The sequence below is a fragment of the Typopeltis vanoorti genome, chromosome 14, assembly GCF_054136105.1.
Source record: "Typopeltis vanoorti isolate ZY-2024b chromosome 14, IOZ_Tvanoo_1.0, whole genome shotgun sequence".
In the NCBI taxonomy this organism is placed as follows: Eukaryota; Metazoa; Arthropoda; class Arachnida; order Uropygi; family Thelyphonidae; genus Typopeltis; species Typopeltis vanoorti.
In genome coordinates, this window is record NC_143562.1 from 117,939,540 (window position 1) to 117,955,834 (window position 16,295).

At 37.9% G+C, this 16,295-nt stretch overlaps 1 protein-coding gene across 4 annotated transcripts in view; it reads left to right on the forward strand.

Annotated features, from left to right (window-relative positions):
• The window catches only part of unc80 (unc80, NALCN channel complex subunit), a 1,852,146-nt gene that overhangs the window by 1,449,106 nt on the left and 386,745 nt on the right, over positions 1–16,295 (forward strand). For all 4 annotated transcript variants that reach the window (XM_090404461.1, XM_090404464.1, XM_090404465.1 and 1 more), the window contains one exon: positions 11,091–11,198. In XM_090404461.1, coding sequence (XP_090260587.1) covers positions 11,091–11,198 — 108 coding nt within the window. The remainder of the gene's footprint in view (positions 1–11,090; positions 11,199–16,295) is intronic.

Here is a 16,295-nt window from a genome sequence, read left to right on the forward strand (position 1 = left end):
GTTCACGAGATTTCCCCATTTGTTCCAGTACTTCCTGATTGGACGTTTTTGCTGGGATTTTTAACATTTGTCTGTATAACCACATCTCAAAGGCTTCAAGTTTTTTCATTGATGTTGTCTTCGAGGTCCAAGTTACTGCACCGTACAGCAGTATAGACCATACATAGCATTTAACCATGTGTACTCTAAGCTCTAAGTTTAAGTTGCAATTACACAGTATTGATTTCATCAGGAGAAAATTTTTTCTTGCCATTTCAATTCTAAGTTTTATTTCCATTTCTGGATTGCATTCTTCATTTAACCAGCATCCGAGATATTTAAACTTTGTCACTCTTTCTATTTGTTTCACATTTAAAGAAAGTGATGAATTAAGAATTGGTTTCTTGCTTATGACCATGAATTTACTTTTGGTGATATTTATTTTTAATCCCATTGTTTCACTCTCTTCATTCACTAGTTCCAGAAGATTTTGAAGATCCTGAATATTGTCAGCCAGGAGAGCTGTGTCATCAGTATATCAGATGTTACTGATGATTTCAACATTTACATTAATCCCTTCCTCTCTTCCTTTTAAGATTTTTTGAAATATGGCTTCTGAGTATATGTCAAAAAGAAGAGGTGACAGCACACATCCTTGCCTTACTCCTCGTTTGATGTTAGTGGGGTCTGTAATAATGTCATCAACTTGAACAGATGCCTTTTGGTTGCAATATAAGCTTTGAATGATCCTGATGTCTTTACCATCTAATCCAATTCTCTTTAATACTGCAATCATTATTTTAGTATGTTGGACTTTATCAAATGCTTTCTCAAAGTCAATGAAGCAAATGAATACTTCCTTGTTTTGATCACTACATTTTTGGAATAAGATTTGAGAGAAAGAGCCTCTCTTGTTCCCAAACCATTTCTAAAGCCAACAAAGTTTGCGCCTGAAAGTATCTTCAGGAGTGGGGTAAGGTGGTAAATCCAGAGTAATTTATTAAAAAAGGGTAGCACACCATTTGGCAACTCCTATAGGTAGAGATAGCCTGCTAATGCTTCTGCCTGGTATCTCCACTTGGGCCTGGCTCCCACTGAAGAGACCTCAATAAAGGTCGAAACTAGTCTGGGTTGTGGCCCTTCCCTTAATGCATAACATTAGACATATCTGCAGGAGATGTGTTTTGCATTATGGGAGATACTGAGATAGGAGATTTGGTAGCTTGCTCCACCTTTGCAATGAGTCGCCCTGGTGTTGTACCACCTTACCCCAGTCCTGAAGATACTTTCAGGCGCAAACTTTGTTTGCTCACACTTGGATAAAGGATTAAACTAAATTTATTATACTCTAACCAAGTGAAAAATAAACTTTCAACATTTCTAAAGCCGAACTGGGTATCACTGAACGTGTCTTCACATTTTCTGTATATTCTTTTTTGAATTATTTTCAGGAACATTTTGAGAACATGACTCATTACGCTGATCATTCTATAGTATTACAAGTTTTTGCATTTGCTTTTTTAGGTAGCATGATGAAGGTCGACTATAACCAGTCTTGTGGGAATATGCCTGTATTGTAGACCTTATTAAATAGCTTTACTAATATAGCAATGTTGTCATCTTCTAATACCTTTACTGTTTCTGCTGGTATTCTATCAGGGCCTAAGGCTTTACCATGTTTAGCTGAGTTCAGCGCACATTCTACCTCTGATCTTAGAATGCATGGACAGTCCATCTGTTCATAAGTATTTTCTGGGTTCTGTTTGTTATCAGAAAAGAGTTCTTCTACATATTTCACCCATTCTTGTATTTTGTCATATTTTTCGGATATTATTTGTCCCTTTTTGTTTTGAAGGACACATATTTGTTTTTTCTTAAATATACCTGAGGTCTCTTTCAGCTTTTTATGTAGATTAAAACTGTCATGCTTTTCTTGTAGAATTTCAATTTCTCTACATTTTTTATTCATCCAGAATTTTCCCTAAATCAATCTTAATAAATACTTAAGATTGATTTAGTGAAAGTTATAAAACTCTTGTTTAAAATGACTGAGCAACAGAACAGAAATACCCAAAAGATCTTGTTTAACCAACAATAGGAGGACAATTTTGTTTTTACTGTTAAGGGTGAAAAGACACTGTGACTTATCTGTGAATCTTGAACATTCAAAAATGTATGAAAAGTATTATATGTGACTCTTATTACAAAAGAACTTGCCCGCACCTGCTGTATATTGTGCATAACCAGAGGCATTTAATACCAAATGTAACGCTGACAGTTCTATAGCTATTTATGTGATAGATTTATTTGTATTTATGTGCTATTTATGTGATAGATTTATTTGTATAAAAATAATAAAATATTATTATTATTATTTTATTATTATTTCAGTATAATAAATTTAGTTTAATCCTTTATCCAAGTGTGAGCAAACAAAGTTTGAGCCTGGAAGTATCTTCAGGACTGGGGTAAAGGTAGTACAACACCAGGCAACTCATTGCAAAGGTGGAGCAAGCTAACATCACTGCTATCTCAGTATCTCCCAGAATGCAAAACACATCTCCTTGCAGATATGTATAATGTTATGCATTAAGGGAAGGGCCACTACCAGACTAATTTCAACTTTATTGTGGTCTCTTCAGTGGGCGTCAGACCCAAGTGGTGATACCAGGCAGAAGCATTAGCAAGGTCATCTCCACCTATAGGAGTTGCAAAATGATGTGCCACCTTTTTATTAAATTACTCTGGATTTAGAGAAAGATGTTGAAAGTCTATTTTTCACTTGCTTAGACTATAATAAATTTAGTTTAATCCTTTATCCAAGTGTGAGCAAACAAAGTTTGCACCTGAAAGTATCTTCAGGACTGGGGTAAGGTAGTACAACATCAGGCAACTCGTTGCAAAGATGGAGCAAGCTAACATCACTCCTATCTCAGTATCTCCCATAAAGCAAAACACATCTCCTTGCGGATATGTATAATGTTATGCATTCAGATTTCATGTTTAATCTCGAAATAACGTGCTGTTAGAAATCTCCTGAAAGATCTGTGATTTTTGTTGATTTGTTGATTGTTTTCTTTGATTTGATGGTGTATTTTTTGGGTGTATTATTGTGGTTTTTGGTGTGATTGTTGTACTACAGAGTTTTATAGCATAATTACAGAAATAATTACGAATTAAATACAAATTCGTTATTATTAGACCTTAGAGCAGTACTGGCAGAAAACATAGCGGTGGCTTTGTCATTCCATGATTTTAATTTAGACCAGTCGTTTTGTTAAGTGTGAGGTGTGCTATATATGTTCTTTCGATTACATAAATGATTTGTGGATGTTTCGGGCGGATGGAAGGAGGGTGTGTGCGAAGTGCGACCTGAAAGAGGAATTGATGAATGCAAATATGAAATTGATGACAGAAAGTGTTAGTAGCGAGAATGTCGTGGGGAAAATGAGAGCACGTTCAAAAGAGAAGGATGGTGTGAAAGAGAGGTGAAAGAATGTTAAAAAATCAGTGAAAAAGAAAATGAGTAATATAAAATCCGTAATGGATATTAAAAAGGATGAAAGTGAGGCGAGAGTGGCGGAAGGAATCGAAATTGAGAGAACGAAGGAAACTGGAAACGGTGTGATGCAGGAATCAAAAGTGGCGGAAGGAAATGAAATTGAGAGAACGAATGAAACTGGAAACAGCATGATGAAAGAATCAAAAGTGGAAAAAATCGAAAGAATGAATGATAGCGAAAGTTGGACACATGTTGGACAGAAAGTACATAAGCACAGAAGGATGAATGAGAGTGAAAGTGAGAAGAGGGGGTCGAGAGTTAGAAAATTAGGAAGATCGAATGATAGAGAGAATGTGACGCGAAACTCGGAAGTTGAATTGGATTGGATGATGAAAGAGATGAAATGGATGCGGAATGAAATTAAGAAAATTCGGGTAAAAAATATTAAAACAAATCATGATGGCATAAAAGAGTTAACATAAGATGAGCAAGTGGCATTGTATGGTGACTCCATTATTAAAGGTGTGCGTGCTGGATGATAAGATGCATAAGGTATGTTTTCCAGGTAGTAAAATGAGTAGAGTGATTGAGGCATTGGATATGAGGAGGGAGCGAGCAAAGGAGTTAATGGTTTTCGTCGGTACGAATGATTTGAAAAAGGACAAAGAGAACATCAGAATGGATATCAGGAGGCTACTTAGAAGGATAAAAGAGAATAGTGTGACAGGAAGGGTGGTCAGCGTGTTGCCTAGGTATGACTGTGGTGAGATGAGGCGGACAGCAAGGATTATGAATGATATGCTGGCTGAAATGTGTGAGGAGACATGAGTGCAGTTTGTTAATGTGTGGAATGAGTTTGAGGGAAGAAGTGAGCTGTATGGGAGCAATGGGCTGTGTTTGAGTGGTTATGGTGTGAGTCACTTGGAGACACTGCTGCTGGAAGGTACAAAAGTGAGTAGAGTGAGAGAGAATAAATCAGACCAAGCGGGAAGTGATGTGGAAGAGCAGTAGAGTAAGATAGGAGAGATTGAAGAGGTGGTTATGAATGAGGAAGTGAATGGTATGAGTATAGAAAATGAGAGAATGGGTGCGCAATAGGAACAGGAAAATGGGGAGGCTCAGGGTGGACATGGGTACACAGCATTAGAAAGGTGGATGCTCCGAGAGGAGGTGACAGCATGTGTAGAAAAGAATGGGATGACCTAGGATCAAGAGGAAACAGTTGGAATTGAAAAGGGTTTTAAAATGAATAAACAGAAAGGGAAATGGCCCCAGTCGAGCATTGAGAGATCACATCGAGTGGGTGGTGTCAGTGGGACTATCTGTAGATCCAGAAATGAGCTGTTGTGTTTGTATATAAATGCTAGAAGTATAAGGAACAAGGCAAATGAAATGGTTGCATTAATTGCATCTGTTCACCCAAAGATTGTCAGAATAAGTGAAACATGGTTGGAAGAGGATGACATCCTGACAGGAATAGAGATGGAAGGGTATGATGTGTTTTTCGTGAGGATACACAGGATAAAAAGGGAGGGGGAGTGCTATTGATGATAGAGAAAGAGTTATGTTCATACAAAGTAAAGATGCAAGACAGAAATAGTTCCAGTGGTTTTGAGGCAGGATGGTTTGAGATAGAGGTGAATGGAATCAAATATTTGGTTGGATGTTATTATAGACCAGGAAATGTGGGTGGGGTGATAATGAAATGTATAATCAAATTATCCAAGCAAATAAGAAAAGGGTGATCATTATGGGTGATTTTAATTATGGCAATATAGACTGGAATGGTGAAACAGCAACTGGAAGTAAAGAAAATGAGTTTCTTGAGTTTTTGAGGGATAACTACCTCAGACAGTATGTAACAGAGGGCGCTTGAGGATTGAGGGTCTTGGATTTGGTCATCTCATCAAAGGATGTAATTATAAATGAGGTGTCAAATCATCCACCAATTGGTGACAGTGACCATGAGGTGATTACCTGGGTGTTTGCCAGCAGTGTGAGGTCCTCTGTGAGAAAAGGGTATATGTGGAACTACAAGGGGGGTGATTATGAAGAGCTCAGGAGACAGCTTGCGGGTGTAGTGTGGAATGAGAAGTTAGCTGGAAAAGAGATGAATGCAGCTTGGGGGATTTTAAAAAACTATCCAGTAGATGCAATGTCTAAATGTATTCCAATGGTGAGAAGGTTAAATAAAGTAGGTGTGAAATGGATGAATAAAGAGATTAAGCATGCGATACAGAGAAAGAGGTCATTGTGGAGGAAGGATAAGTGAAGTGGAAATAACCAATTCCAGAGGTCTACAAAGACCAGGCAAGGAGGGTGACTTGGTTGGTGAGAGTAGCTAAAGAGAGGTATGAACAGCAGTTAGCTAATGAAGCCAAAAAAGAATCCTAAGGAGTTCTTTCGATATGTAACCACCAAAAGAAAGAATGATTATGGAAGGATGACATTGAATTGAGAAAATGGTATAAAGATAGCTGTTGCGGAATGTGTGGTGGAGATACTTAATGAGCAGTTCAATCTTGTGAATGTGACTTCATGGAGAGATTGAGAGCAGTAGATGATGGCGAGGAGAGACTGACTGTAAGTGAGCAAGAGGTGTATGCAGAGTTGAGTAAACTAGATGTTAATAAGGCTGTGGGACTTGATAATATATCGCCACATATTCTGAAGGAATGAAGGAATGTGATAGTTAATATAAGGCATCAAGGTAGGGTTGGGGCTAATGGGGGGGGTCTTAAATTCATATACACTAATGCTAGGAGTATTAGGAACAAGAAGGAAAAATTTTTGGCCATGGTTGGCACTTCCAGACCATAGGTTATTGGTATTAGTGAATCATGGTTGACTGTAGATGATATAGCTAGTGGGATTGAATGTGATGGGTATAGTGTGTTCAGGAATGAGAGGGAGAATAAAATGGGGGAGAGGAGTATTGTTGATGATAGCTGATGAGCTACAGCCAAGTAGAATAGAAGTTGAATTGCAGGATAGAGAAAAGAGCACATTTGAGGCCATTTGGTGTGAGATTTTGGCTAGCAGAACTAAATATACAATTGGGTGCTGCTATAGACCAGGTGATGGAAAAGATGATGGTGACAGTATGCACAAGCAAATAGAAGAAATGAGTGGAAGGAGGGTAATTATTAAGGGAGATTTCAACTATTGTCGCATTGATTGGAGTGAGGAGAGGACACACGGGAGGAAGGAATTGGATTTTATGCAGTTATTAAGGGATAATTATCTGCGACAGCATGTAATGGAAAATACTAGGGGTCAGAGAGGGCTTGACCTAGTAATTACATCTGAGGATTTGGCTGTAACAAATATGACCACATTGCCCCCAATTGGTGAGAGTGATCATAGGGTCTTGACTTGGGAGATGGCTAAAGGTGTGGAATTTTCAATTAATACAGGGTACATGTGGAATTATCAGGCTGGAAAGTATGACAAGCTTAGCAGTTTGATTGGTTCAGTGCCATGGCATGTACAACTGCAAGGACTAGAAGTTGATAGTGCATGGGAGGCAGTTAAGAAGTGTTTGCATGAAGCAATGGCTGACTGTATACCTAGAGTCCGAATAATAAATAAGTAATAATAAAGTAGGGGTTAAATGGATGAATAACACCATTAAGCTTGAGCTGCAAAAAAAGAAACAACTATGGAGGGAATTTAATGAGAAAGGTGACCGGCAGGCATATGAACGGTATAAAGCGCAGTCCAGAAGGGTAACGAGTGTGGTAAGAAAAGCAAAAAAGGATTACGAAAGAACATTGGCCATGCAGGCTAAAGAAAATCCTAAACAGTTTTTTAGATATGTAGCAAGTAAAAGGAAAAATGTATATGGCAGAATGATTTTAAAGAATGCCGATGGTAGGGAGGTAACTGAATCAGTTGATATAGTTGAGTTACTGAGTGAGCACTTTGCAAGTATATATCATCCAGGTGGTGACATTGCAGAAACAAATAAACCGGTAGATTATACGGGAATTGTGGTGAATGAAGTGGAGGTGAGTAGTCTATTGCATAACCTCAATGTCAATACATCCGTGGGATTGGATGGTATACCAGCTCGTGTCGTATGAGAAGCAGCTAAAGAATTGTCAGTACCCTTGACCATTTTGTTTAATTTGAGTCTCTCCTCTTTCCACCCCCTGGGTTAGTCCCAAGTGGGTGGAAAGAGGGGAAAATAGTTCCACTGCATAAAGGTGGTTCTAAGACTGCTGTTGTAAATTACCGACCGATAGCATATCAGGAATCATTGTCAAGGTCTTAGAGAAATTAGTCAAGAAAAGAATACCGATTGGAGATGAAAATGGGATATTGTATGGGGGACAACATGGTTTTGTGAAGGGTAGATCATGCCTCAGTAACTTGCTCACGTTTTATAACACAGTGACGGCTGAACTGGATGGGGTAATGGGTTTACAGTGATACTACTGGACCTTGCCAAGGCCTTTGACAGGATACCACATGGAACCCTAATCAGTAAACTGGAGCAGATGGGGATAGATATAGGGTTGGTGAGATGGATAGGATGGTGATTGAAGGAGAGATACCAGAGAGTGGTTTATGTAGGAGTGAAGTCTAAAAGATGGCTTTTGACTAGTGGTGTACCGCAGGGCTCTGTTCTTGGACCACTGCTTTTCGATTTGTTCATCAGTGATATAGGAAAGGATTTGAGAGGAATTGTTCACTTGTTTGCTGATGATGCAAAGTTGGGTAGAGCAATTATGAGTGCACAGGATGTCAAAATTTTACAGGATGATTTGGATAGTTTGGAGGACTGGGCTAGGAAAAATGGATGTCAATTTAATGTGGCAAAGTGTAAGGTTATACGCTTTGGGTTGAAAAGAATAGCAGCAGTATATCGCATTGGTGGAACTGTACTCCAGGAGACTGATGAGGCCAGGGATTTGGGAGTGTTGGTGGATAGGGAATTGAAGTTTAGGGGACACATTGCAGAAGTGACTAAATCATCTCATCAAATCACTTGGCTTCTGAAAAATATTTTAAATATACTTTAAAAATACTTCCTCTGTATCGAGCCTTGATAAGACCCCTTCTGGACTACTGTGCCCGGTTATGGGCACCAGGGTTTGTTCGTGATGGGGAGGAAATGGAGAGGATCCAGAGACGAGTGACCAAGATGATTGAAGGTCTGTGGAATGAATCTTATAAGAATAGGTTGAAGATTTGTGGGTTGCAGAGATTGGACGATAGGTGAAGGAGGGGTGATATGATTGAGACATTCAAATTACTGAAGGGTTTCTATAAGATTGATCCAGAAGATACTTTTGAAAATATGACTGGTGGTGGGAGGACTAGGGGCCATGAATGGAAGCTGGGCAAGAGCGTGGTTGACAAGGGTGTTAGAGCTAGGTTTTTTACTTGGAGAATAGTGAATGAGTGGAATAAGCTTTCAGAGTCTGTTTTGGTGCTACGACTGTGAATGAGTTCAAGCCAAGGTATGATAGATACTGTGTGAATGTCGAATAGTTGTTCTTGACATGATGTTAGGGCGTCCCTCGATGAGTCTGTCGACTCCTTGGAGTTGCCCGGAACAATAATAATAATAACAATAATAATATCCCATCGGTCCGCAAAATCCAAAAGTATCATGGTTTATCCATTATTATTATATGAGCCAGTTGCTAAACACATGACCTTCCCCTAGTAAACGAATGCTGTTCATTGCAAAGTAGAGATTCTCTGTCAACCCATTTCTGAATGCAAGCCCTGACCAATTTTTCCAAAATCTTCACCACCACTCCTGAGATACTGATTAGTTGAGAGTTGGATACATCAGTCTATGCACCATCCTTGTGTAATGGTACCATATATTCTTTCCATTCCTGTGGAATCTTCCCTGTTTTGAGACTGAAATTATATAGTCTGGTCAAAGGAATGGGCAGTTCAGATAAACACTCTTTTAGCACCCGTGCTGATATCCCATCAATCCCTTTTGCTGAATATTTATTCATTTTCTGCAACAGTCCTGATATTCTTCTCATACACCTCAGTTTCTTCAAAAGAGGTAGCAGTAAACTCAATGTTGCATACACCAGGTTGGTAGCTTTTAACAAAATGGACACTCATTAGTTAAACAACTCTTCTACATCTGCATTAAGAAGAGTTATTCTTTCATATTCATTCTTTCTTTTATTCTAAATTCTAATAAAATGGTCCCAATAAGCATGCATTCAGAAACCTCACATTTCTGAGATATAGCCCTTAGACACAACTTGATAAATCACATGATTGTAAACAACTAGAATCATATGCAAGATGTGTCCCTGGATTTGTTACATTTAGTCTTACAAATTCACCCTGCGTAAGTGGTACTTGATATTTGTTTCAGTGATTCAGTTATATTATTATTATTATTACCTGACATCAAAGACTCATCAAGGGAGGGCTCCTTGAAGTGAGTGGTGGAGACCCTCTGTCTCCACCGCTACAACAAACTGCAACTACCATTATCTACACTAATGCCATCTACCGCCCACCACCACCAGCACTAGTATATGCACAGACAATCACAAACATTCATGCCCACAATGGCATTCGAACCCGCAGCCTTTTGGCTGGAGAGTGGATATGCTAAACACTCAGCCAACCAGGGCAGCATTATTTCATCAATTGTTTTTATAATAGTGCTAGTGGGACTCACAATTTCTCCCATCTGTTTTTTTGCAAATGAGGCAATGCTCACTTGATGGTATTTTTCATTAACACAAATAATCACATATGGGCCAATCAAAATCCACATATAGTTATTCAATCAAGACATCAGTAGCAATTCCCAATCAGCAGTCAGATATCTTTTGAAGCAGGATTAATGATGCTGTGTTTTGCCACACAGACTTTTAATATTATTATTATGTGACACCTCCAAGGAGTTCGTAGGCTCATCGAGGGGCAGGCACTGACTCTGCAACTCTCCGTCTCCACCACTCAACCCACCAACTACAACAAACTGCAACTACGATCATCATGTACACCAATGCCATCTACCGTCTTCTAGTATTTTGTCAGACAATCACAAATATCCATGCCCACGGTGGGATTTGAACCTGCAGCCTTTTGGCTGGAGAGCAGATATGCTAACCACTCGGCCAATCAGGCCAGCTTTCAGGACCTGTGGGACCAAACAATGTTCATGAAGAGCAGAAAATTGTCATTTTTTATTTTTATTTTTAATTATTGTTTTATTTTTTGTCCCTTTTAGAAATTACTCAGGACTTACAAGACCAATGTACCATGACTTCTTGCAAAACCTTATACTTAACATCCTCTATGATGTGCTCAGTGGCATTCACTTGGCATGGAGAAAAAATATGTGGTTCATGCATGACAGTGCTCCCCATACGTCTGTCTTGAGGCCAAAGGTTAACTTGATGACAGATTTCTAGAAAGATACATTGGTCAATATGTTGACCAGTTTTATTCTTCCTTGGTTAACTAATACAAATCCCGTGATTTTAATATCGGGTCATTTGAAAGTATTAATTGTACTCTTCATTGTGCCATTGAAGAATGTGCATGAAAAGCAGAAAATTATAATTTCTTTTTTTTTTATCATGGTTTCCCTTTTTCTCCCTTTTAGAAATTACTCAGGACCTCACAGAGCTATAGATCTTCGTGGATCTAGTATCAAAAACACTAGAGGTGCATGCTCCCCACCATATGAACATGATGACGATAGTCATTCAAAGTAAGTAAAAAATATTTTTTAAAAATTTGTCCTTTTCATAGCATAATTATATGCTAATACTCACTTGAAAACATTCTTTTATGTGAGAATTCCTTTCCAAATCAGAAGGAATTTTTAAGAGTGAAGATTAAAGAGATGAGTGATGTTGTTAGAATGCATTGAGGGAAAAAAGTGATTTCTGCAGGGATGACTGAAATGTTCAGTATGGAATGAGAGAAGTGAAAGAGAGAATGAAAGAAAAACGTTTATTGGGATTATATTGATCAAGTGTATATAATAAACAACTAAGTTATACCAACTAGTTTCACCAACTAAGTCTGTTGGCATCTTCAGGGTACATAACTGATGTAAGGCACTAAAAAGTAAAAAACTGTTACAAACTAAAATGATCCGATTCCAATTATATTAAACAAAGAACAGAGCGCGTACAATGCATTCATAGAGCGTGGATGATCTCACTTGTTGTTATTTAGAAACGTTCTATAGTTGGCACTATAATTCAGTTCTGGCGAGTTGAAGGATCTAATAAGTGTCTACCAGATCACGGGAAAGATTAGTCCTTAGTTCCTGTTAAGGTTTTGTGTACAGCGAGCAACTGTTGTGGCCCTCCTTAAAAATTCAGGAGCGGAAGTCCTCCTCCATGTAAGGAATTGTGCTTCTATCCCACTCTATGGTATGGTTCGTTCTTGAGAAATGAAACGCTAACCCCGATTTTTCTTCTCTGTTATTATTGACATCACCTATATGTTCTTTTTGCCTAATTTCAAGGCTCCTTGAAGTTTGGCCGATGTAATTCAAGCCACACGAGCATGGTATGTTATAAACTCCTGCATATTTGGAGAAAGGATGGCTATCTTTTGGGGATCTTAAGAATTGTCTAATTGTTTCTGTGGGTTTAAAGGCCACTCTTATTTTATGTGGTCTAAGGAGTCTAGCAATCTTATTAGAAACTGTCCCTAAGTATGGAATGACGATGATAGAAATATAATGTACATCATCTTGTTGTCTTTGTCGGGGTTCAGAGAAAAGTATCTTGTGGACGAGTCTTCGAGGAAATCCATTCATGGTTAGGTTGGTGGATATCAGGGATTGTTCTTCCTGGAGGTCTTGTTGATCTGTTGTAAGGAGAGAGGCACGGTTCTTCAACATGTGTACAATACTAAGTTTCTGAGAAATGTGGTGTGAGGAAGTGAAATGTAAACGTCCTGTATTGGTAGGTTTGCTGTAAACTGAGAGGTTGATACCACCATTCGGGGGTTTCTTAATTAAAGTATCCAGAAATGATAATTGGTTATCTTCTTCAAGTTCTAGAGTGAATTTGATTGTGTGGTGTAGAGAGGATTTTCTTAAGAAAGTCGAACAGGTCTTTTTTTGTGTGGTTCCAAACGATAAAGATATCATCCACGTATCTCTACCATACTGTGGGTTTAGGGTCTGTTTGAGTTAAGATTTTACTTTCAAAATCCTCCATAAAGAGATCAGCACAAGATGGAGAGAGGGGGCTACCCATTGCAAGGCCAGTCAATTGCTGATATATGGTTTTATTCCATAAGAAAAAGTTTGATGTTAAACAATGACGGAACAGAGAAGTAACGTCTTGTGGGAGCAAACTTCCTAAAATGTTGATCACTTCCTCCACAGGGATGTTAGTGAATAGAGATGTAACATCCAGGCTGGCGAGTAAATCCGTATTGGAGATAGAGATATTGTTCAGTTTCTCAATGAAATGTTGCGAATTTCGTATATAAGTGTCCGAATTATGGATGTGAGGTTTGAGGAGGCCTGCCAGGTGTTTAGATAACAGATAAGTTGGCGAATTGATTCCATCCACAATCGGGCGTAGTGGTATTCCATTTTTGTATACCTTAGGAGCTCCATATAGTCTTGGTGTTAGTGGATGCATGGATATTAATCTTCGTTTTAAGTCTATAGACCAGTTCTCCATATGGCGTATTAAATCATTGGTATCATTGTGGTTCTTTAGTGTTGGGTCTGTGACTAGGACACGGTAGGTTGATGTATCCGACAATAAGCTGTTAATCTTATCTTCATAATCACTGGTGTTTAAAATCACTGTTGAATTTCCCTTATCTGCCTTCAATATGATAATGTCTTTCTTTTTCTTCAAACTGTACAATGTTCTTTTTTCCAGAGTAGTGATGTTTTTGTTAGGAGTTCTGGAAGATGAGAGGATGATACTACTTTTTAATCTTATATCATTAGCTATGGGTTCCGGTAACAACGAGACTGCCTTTTCTATATTACAAATGATATCCACTTTAGGGACATTGAGGTTATCGCAAAATTGAACACTTTTTTAAATATATTGATCTCTGGTTTTGTTAATACATGATCCGATAAATTAAAAATAACTTTGTTGTCTGGTAGAGAAGGTTTTGACTTAAAACGTTTTGTATAAAGATCGTTAAATGTTTTGATTTGGTTTCATTTGCTTGTTGTAAAGGCTTTATCATAGCTAATAGTGACCATTCTATCCAAATGCGACCATATATCTTGATCTAATGTATTAGAAATATCATCATAAATCTGATAACAGTCTAAATCTATTTGGCTTAAAAGAAATCTGGTATGCTGTATCCTTTCACGTAGAAGTGCCAAAGATGGTTTAAAATAAATATGTTTCGCTCGTCTTGAATGGAATTGCTCTTTTAAAAATAGAAACTTTGGGATAATCTTGTTATCTCTACATCTTTTCAAAAAAGTGAGGTGATTTAATAGTTTGGCTTTTTTACATTTAAGGAATTCAAACCGGCGTACCTTTCTTTTGGTTCTCCCATGGATTCTATTCATGTTAAAAAACGTTTAATTTTCTTGACCAAAAAGCTCTGGAAAAACTTTTATTGGGTTTATATTGATCAAGTGTATATAATAAACAACTAAATTATACCAACTAGTTTCACCAACAACTAAGTCTGTTGGCATCTTCAGGGTACATAACTGATGTAAGGCACTAAAAAGTAAAACACTGTTACAAACTAAAATCAACCGATACCAATTATATTACAACAAGTAAACGAAACCAAATCAAAAAATTTAACGATCTTTATACAAAACGTTTTAAGTCAAAATCTTCTCTACCAGACAGCAAAGTTATTTTTAATTTATCGGATCATGTATTAACAAAACCAGAGATCAATATATTTAAAAAAGTGTTCAATTTTGCGATAACCTCATAATGTCCCTAAAGTGGATATCATTTGTAATATAGAAAAGGCAGTCTCGTTGTTACCGGAACCCATAGCTAATGATATAAGATTAAAAAGTATTATCATCCTCTCATCTTCCAGAACTCCTAACAAAAACATCACTACTCTGGAAAAAAGAACATTATACAGTTTGAAGAAAAAGAAAGACATTATCATATTGAAGGCAGATAAGGGAAATTCAACAGTGATTTTAAACACCAGTGATTACGAAGATAAGATTAACAGCTTATTGTCGGATACATCAACCTACCGTGTCCTAGTCACAGACCAACACTAAAGAACCACAATGATACCAATGATTTAATACGTCATATGGAGAACTGGTCTATAGACGTAAAACGAAGATTGAAATCTATGCATCCACTAACACCAAGACTATATGGCGCTCCTAAGGTACACAAAAATGGAATACCACTACGCCCGATTGTGGATGGAATCAATTCGCCAACTTATCTGTTATCTAAACACCTGGCAGGCCTCCTCTAACCTCACATCCATAATTCGGACACTTATATATGAAATTCGCAACATTTCATTGAGAAACTGAACAATATCTCTATCTCCAATACAGATTTACTTGCCAGCCTGGATGTTACATCTCTATTCACTAACATCCCTGTGGAGGAAGTGATCAACATTTTAGGAAGTTTGCTCCCACAAGACGTTACTTCTCTGTTCCGTCATTGTTTAACATCAAACTTTTTCTTATGGAATAAAACCATATATCAGCAATTGACTGGCCTTGCAATGGGTAGCCCCCTCTCTCCATCTTGTGCTGATCTCTTTATGGAGGATTTTGAAAGTAAAATCTTAACTCAAACAGACCCTAAACCCACAGTATGGTGGAGATATGTGGATGATATCTTTATCATTTGGAACCACACAAAAAAGGACCTGTTCGACTTTCTTAAGAAAATCAACTCTCTACACCACACAATCAAATTCACTCTAGAACTTGAAGAAGATAACCAATTATCATTTCTGGACATTTTAATTAATAAGCTTCCAAAGGGTGGTATCAACCTCTTAGTTTACCGCAAACCTACCAATACAGGACGTTGTTTACATTTCACTTCCTCACACCACATTTCTCAGAAACTTAGTATTGTACACATGTTGAAGAACCGTGCCTCTCTCTCCTTACAACAGATCAACAAGACCTCCAGGAAGAACTATCCCTGATATCCACCAACCTAACCATGAATGGATTTCCTCGAAGACTCGTCCACAAGATACTTTTCTCTGAACCCTGACAAAGACAACAAGATGATGTACGTTATATTTCTACCATCGTCATTCCATACTTAGGGACAGTCTAATAAGATTGTTAGACTCCTTAGACCACATAAAATAAGAGTGGCCTTTAAACCCACAGAAACAGTTAGACAATTCTTAAGATCTCCAAAAGATAGCCATCCTTTCTCCAAATATGCAGGAGTTTATAACATACCATGCTCGTGCGGCTTGAATTACATCGGTCAAACTTCAAGGAGCCTTGAAATTAGGCAAAAAGAATATATAGGTGATGTCAATAATAACAGAGAAGAAAAATCGGGGTTAACGTTTCATTTCTCAAGAACGAACCATACCATAGAGTGGGATAGAAGCACAATTCCTTACATGGAGGAGGACTTCCACTCTTGAATTTTTAAGGAGGGCCACAACAGTTGCCCGCTGTACACAAAACCTTAACAGGAACCAAGGACTAATCTTGCCCGTGATCTGGAAGACCCTTATCAGATCCTTCAACTCGCTAGAACTGAATTATAGTGCCAACTATAGAACGTTCCTAAATAACAACAAGTGAGATCATCCACGCTCTATGAATGTATTGTATGCGCTCTGTTCTTTGTTTAATATAATTGGAATC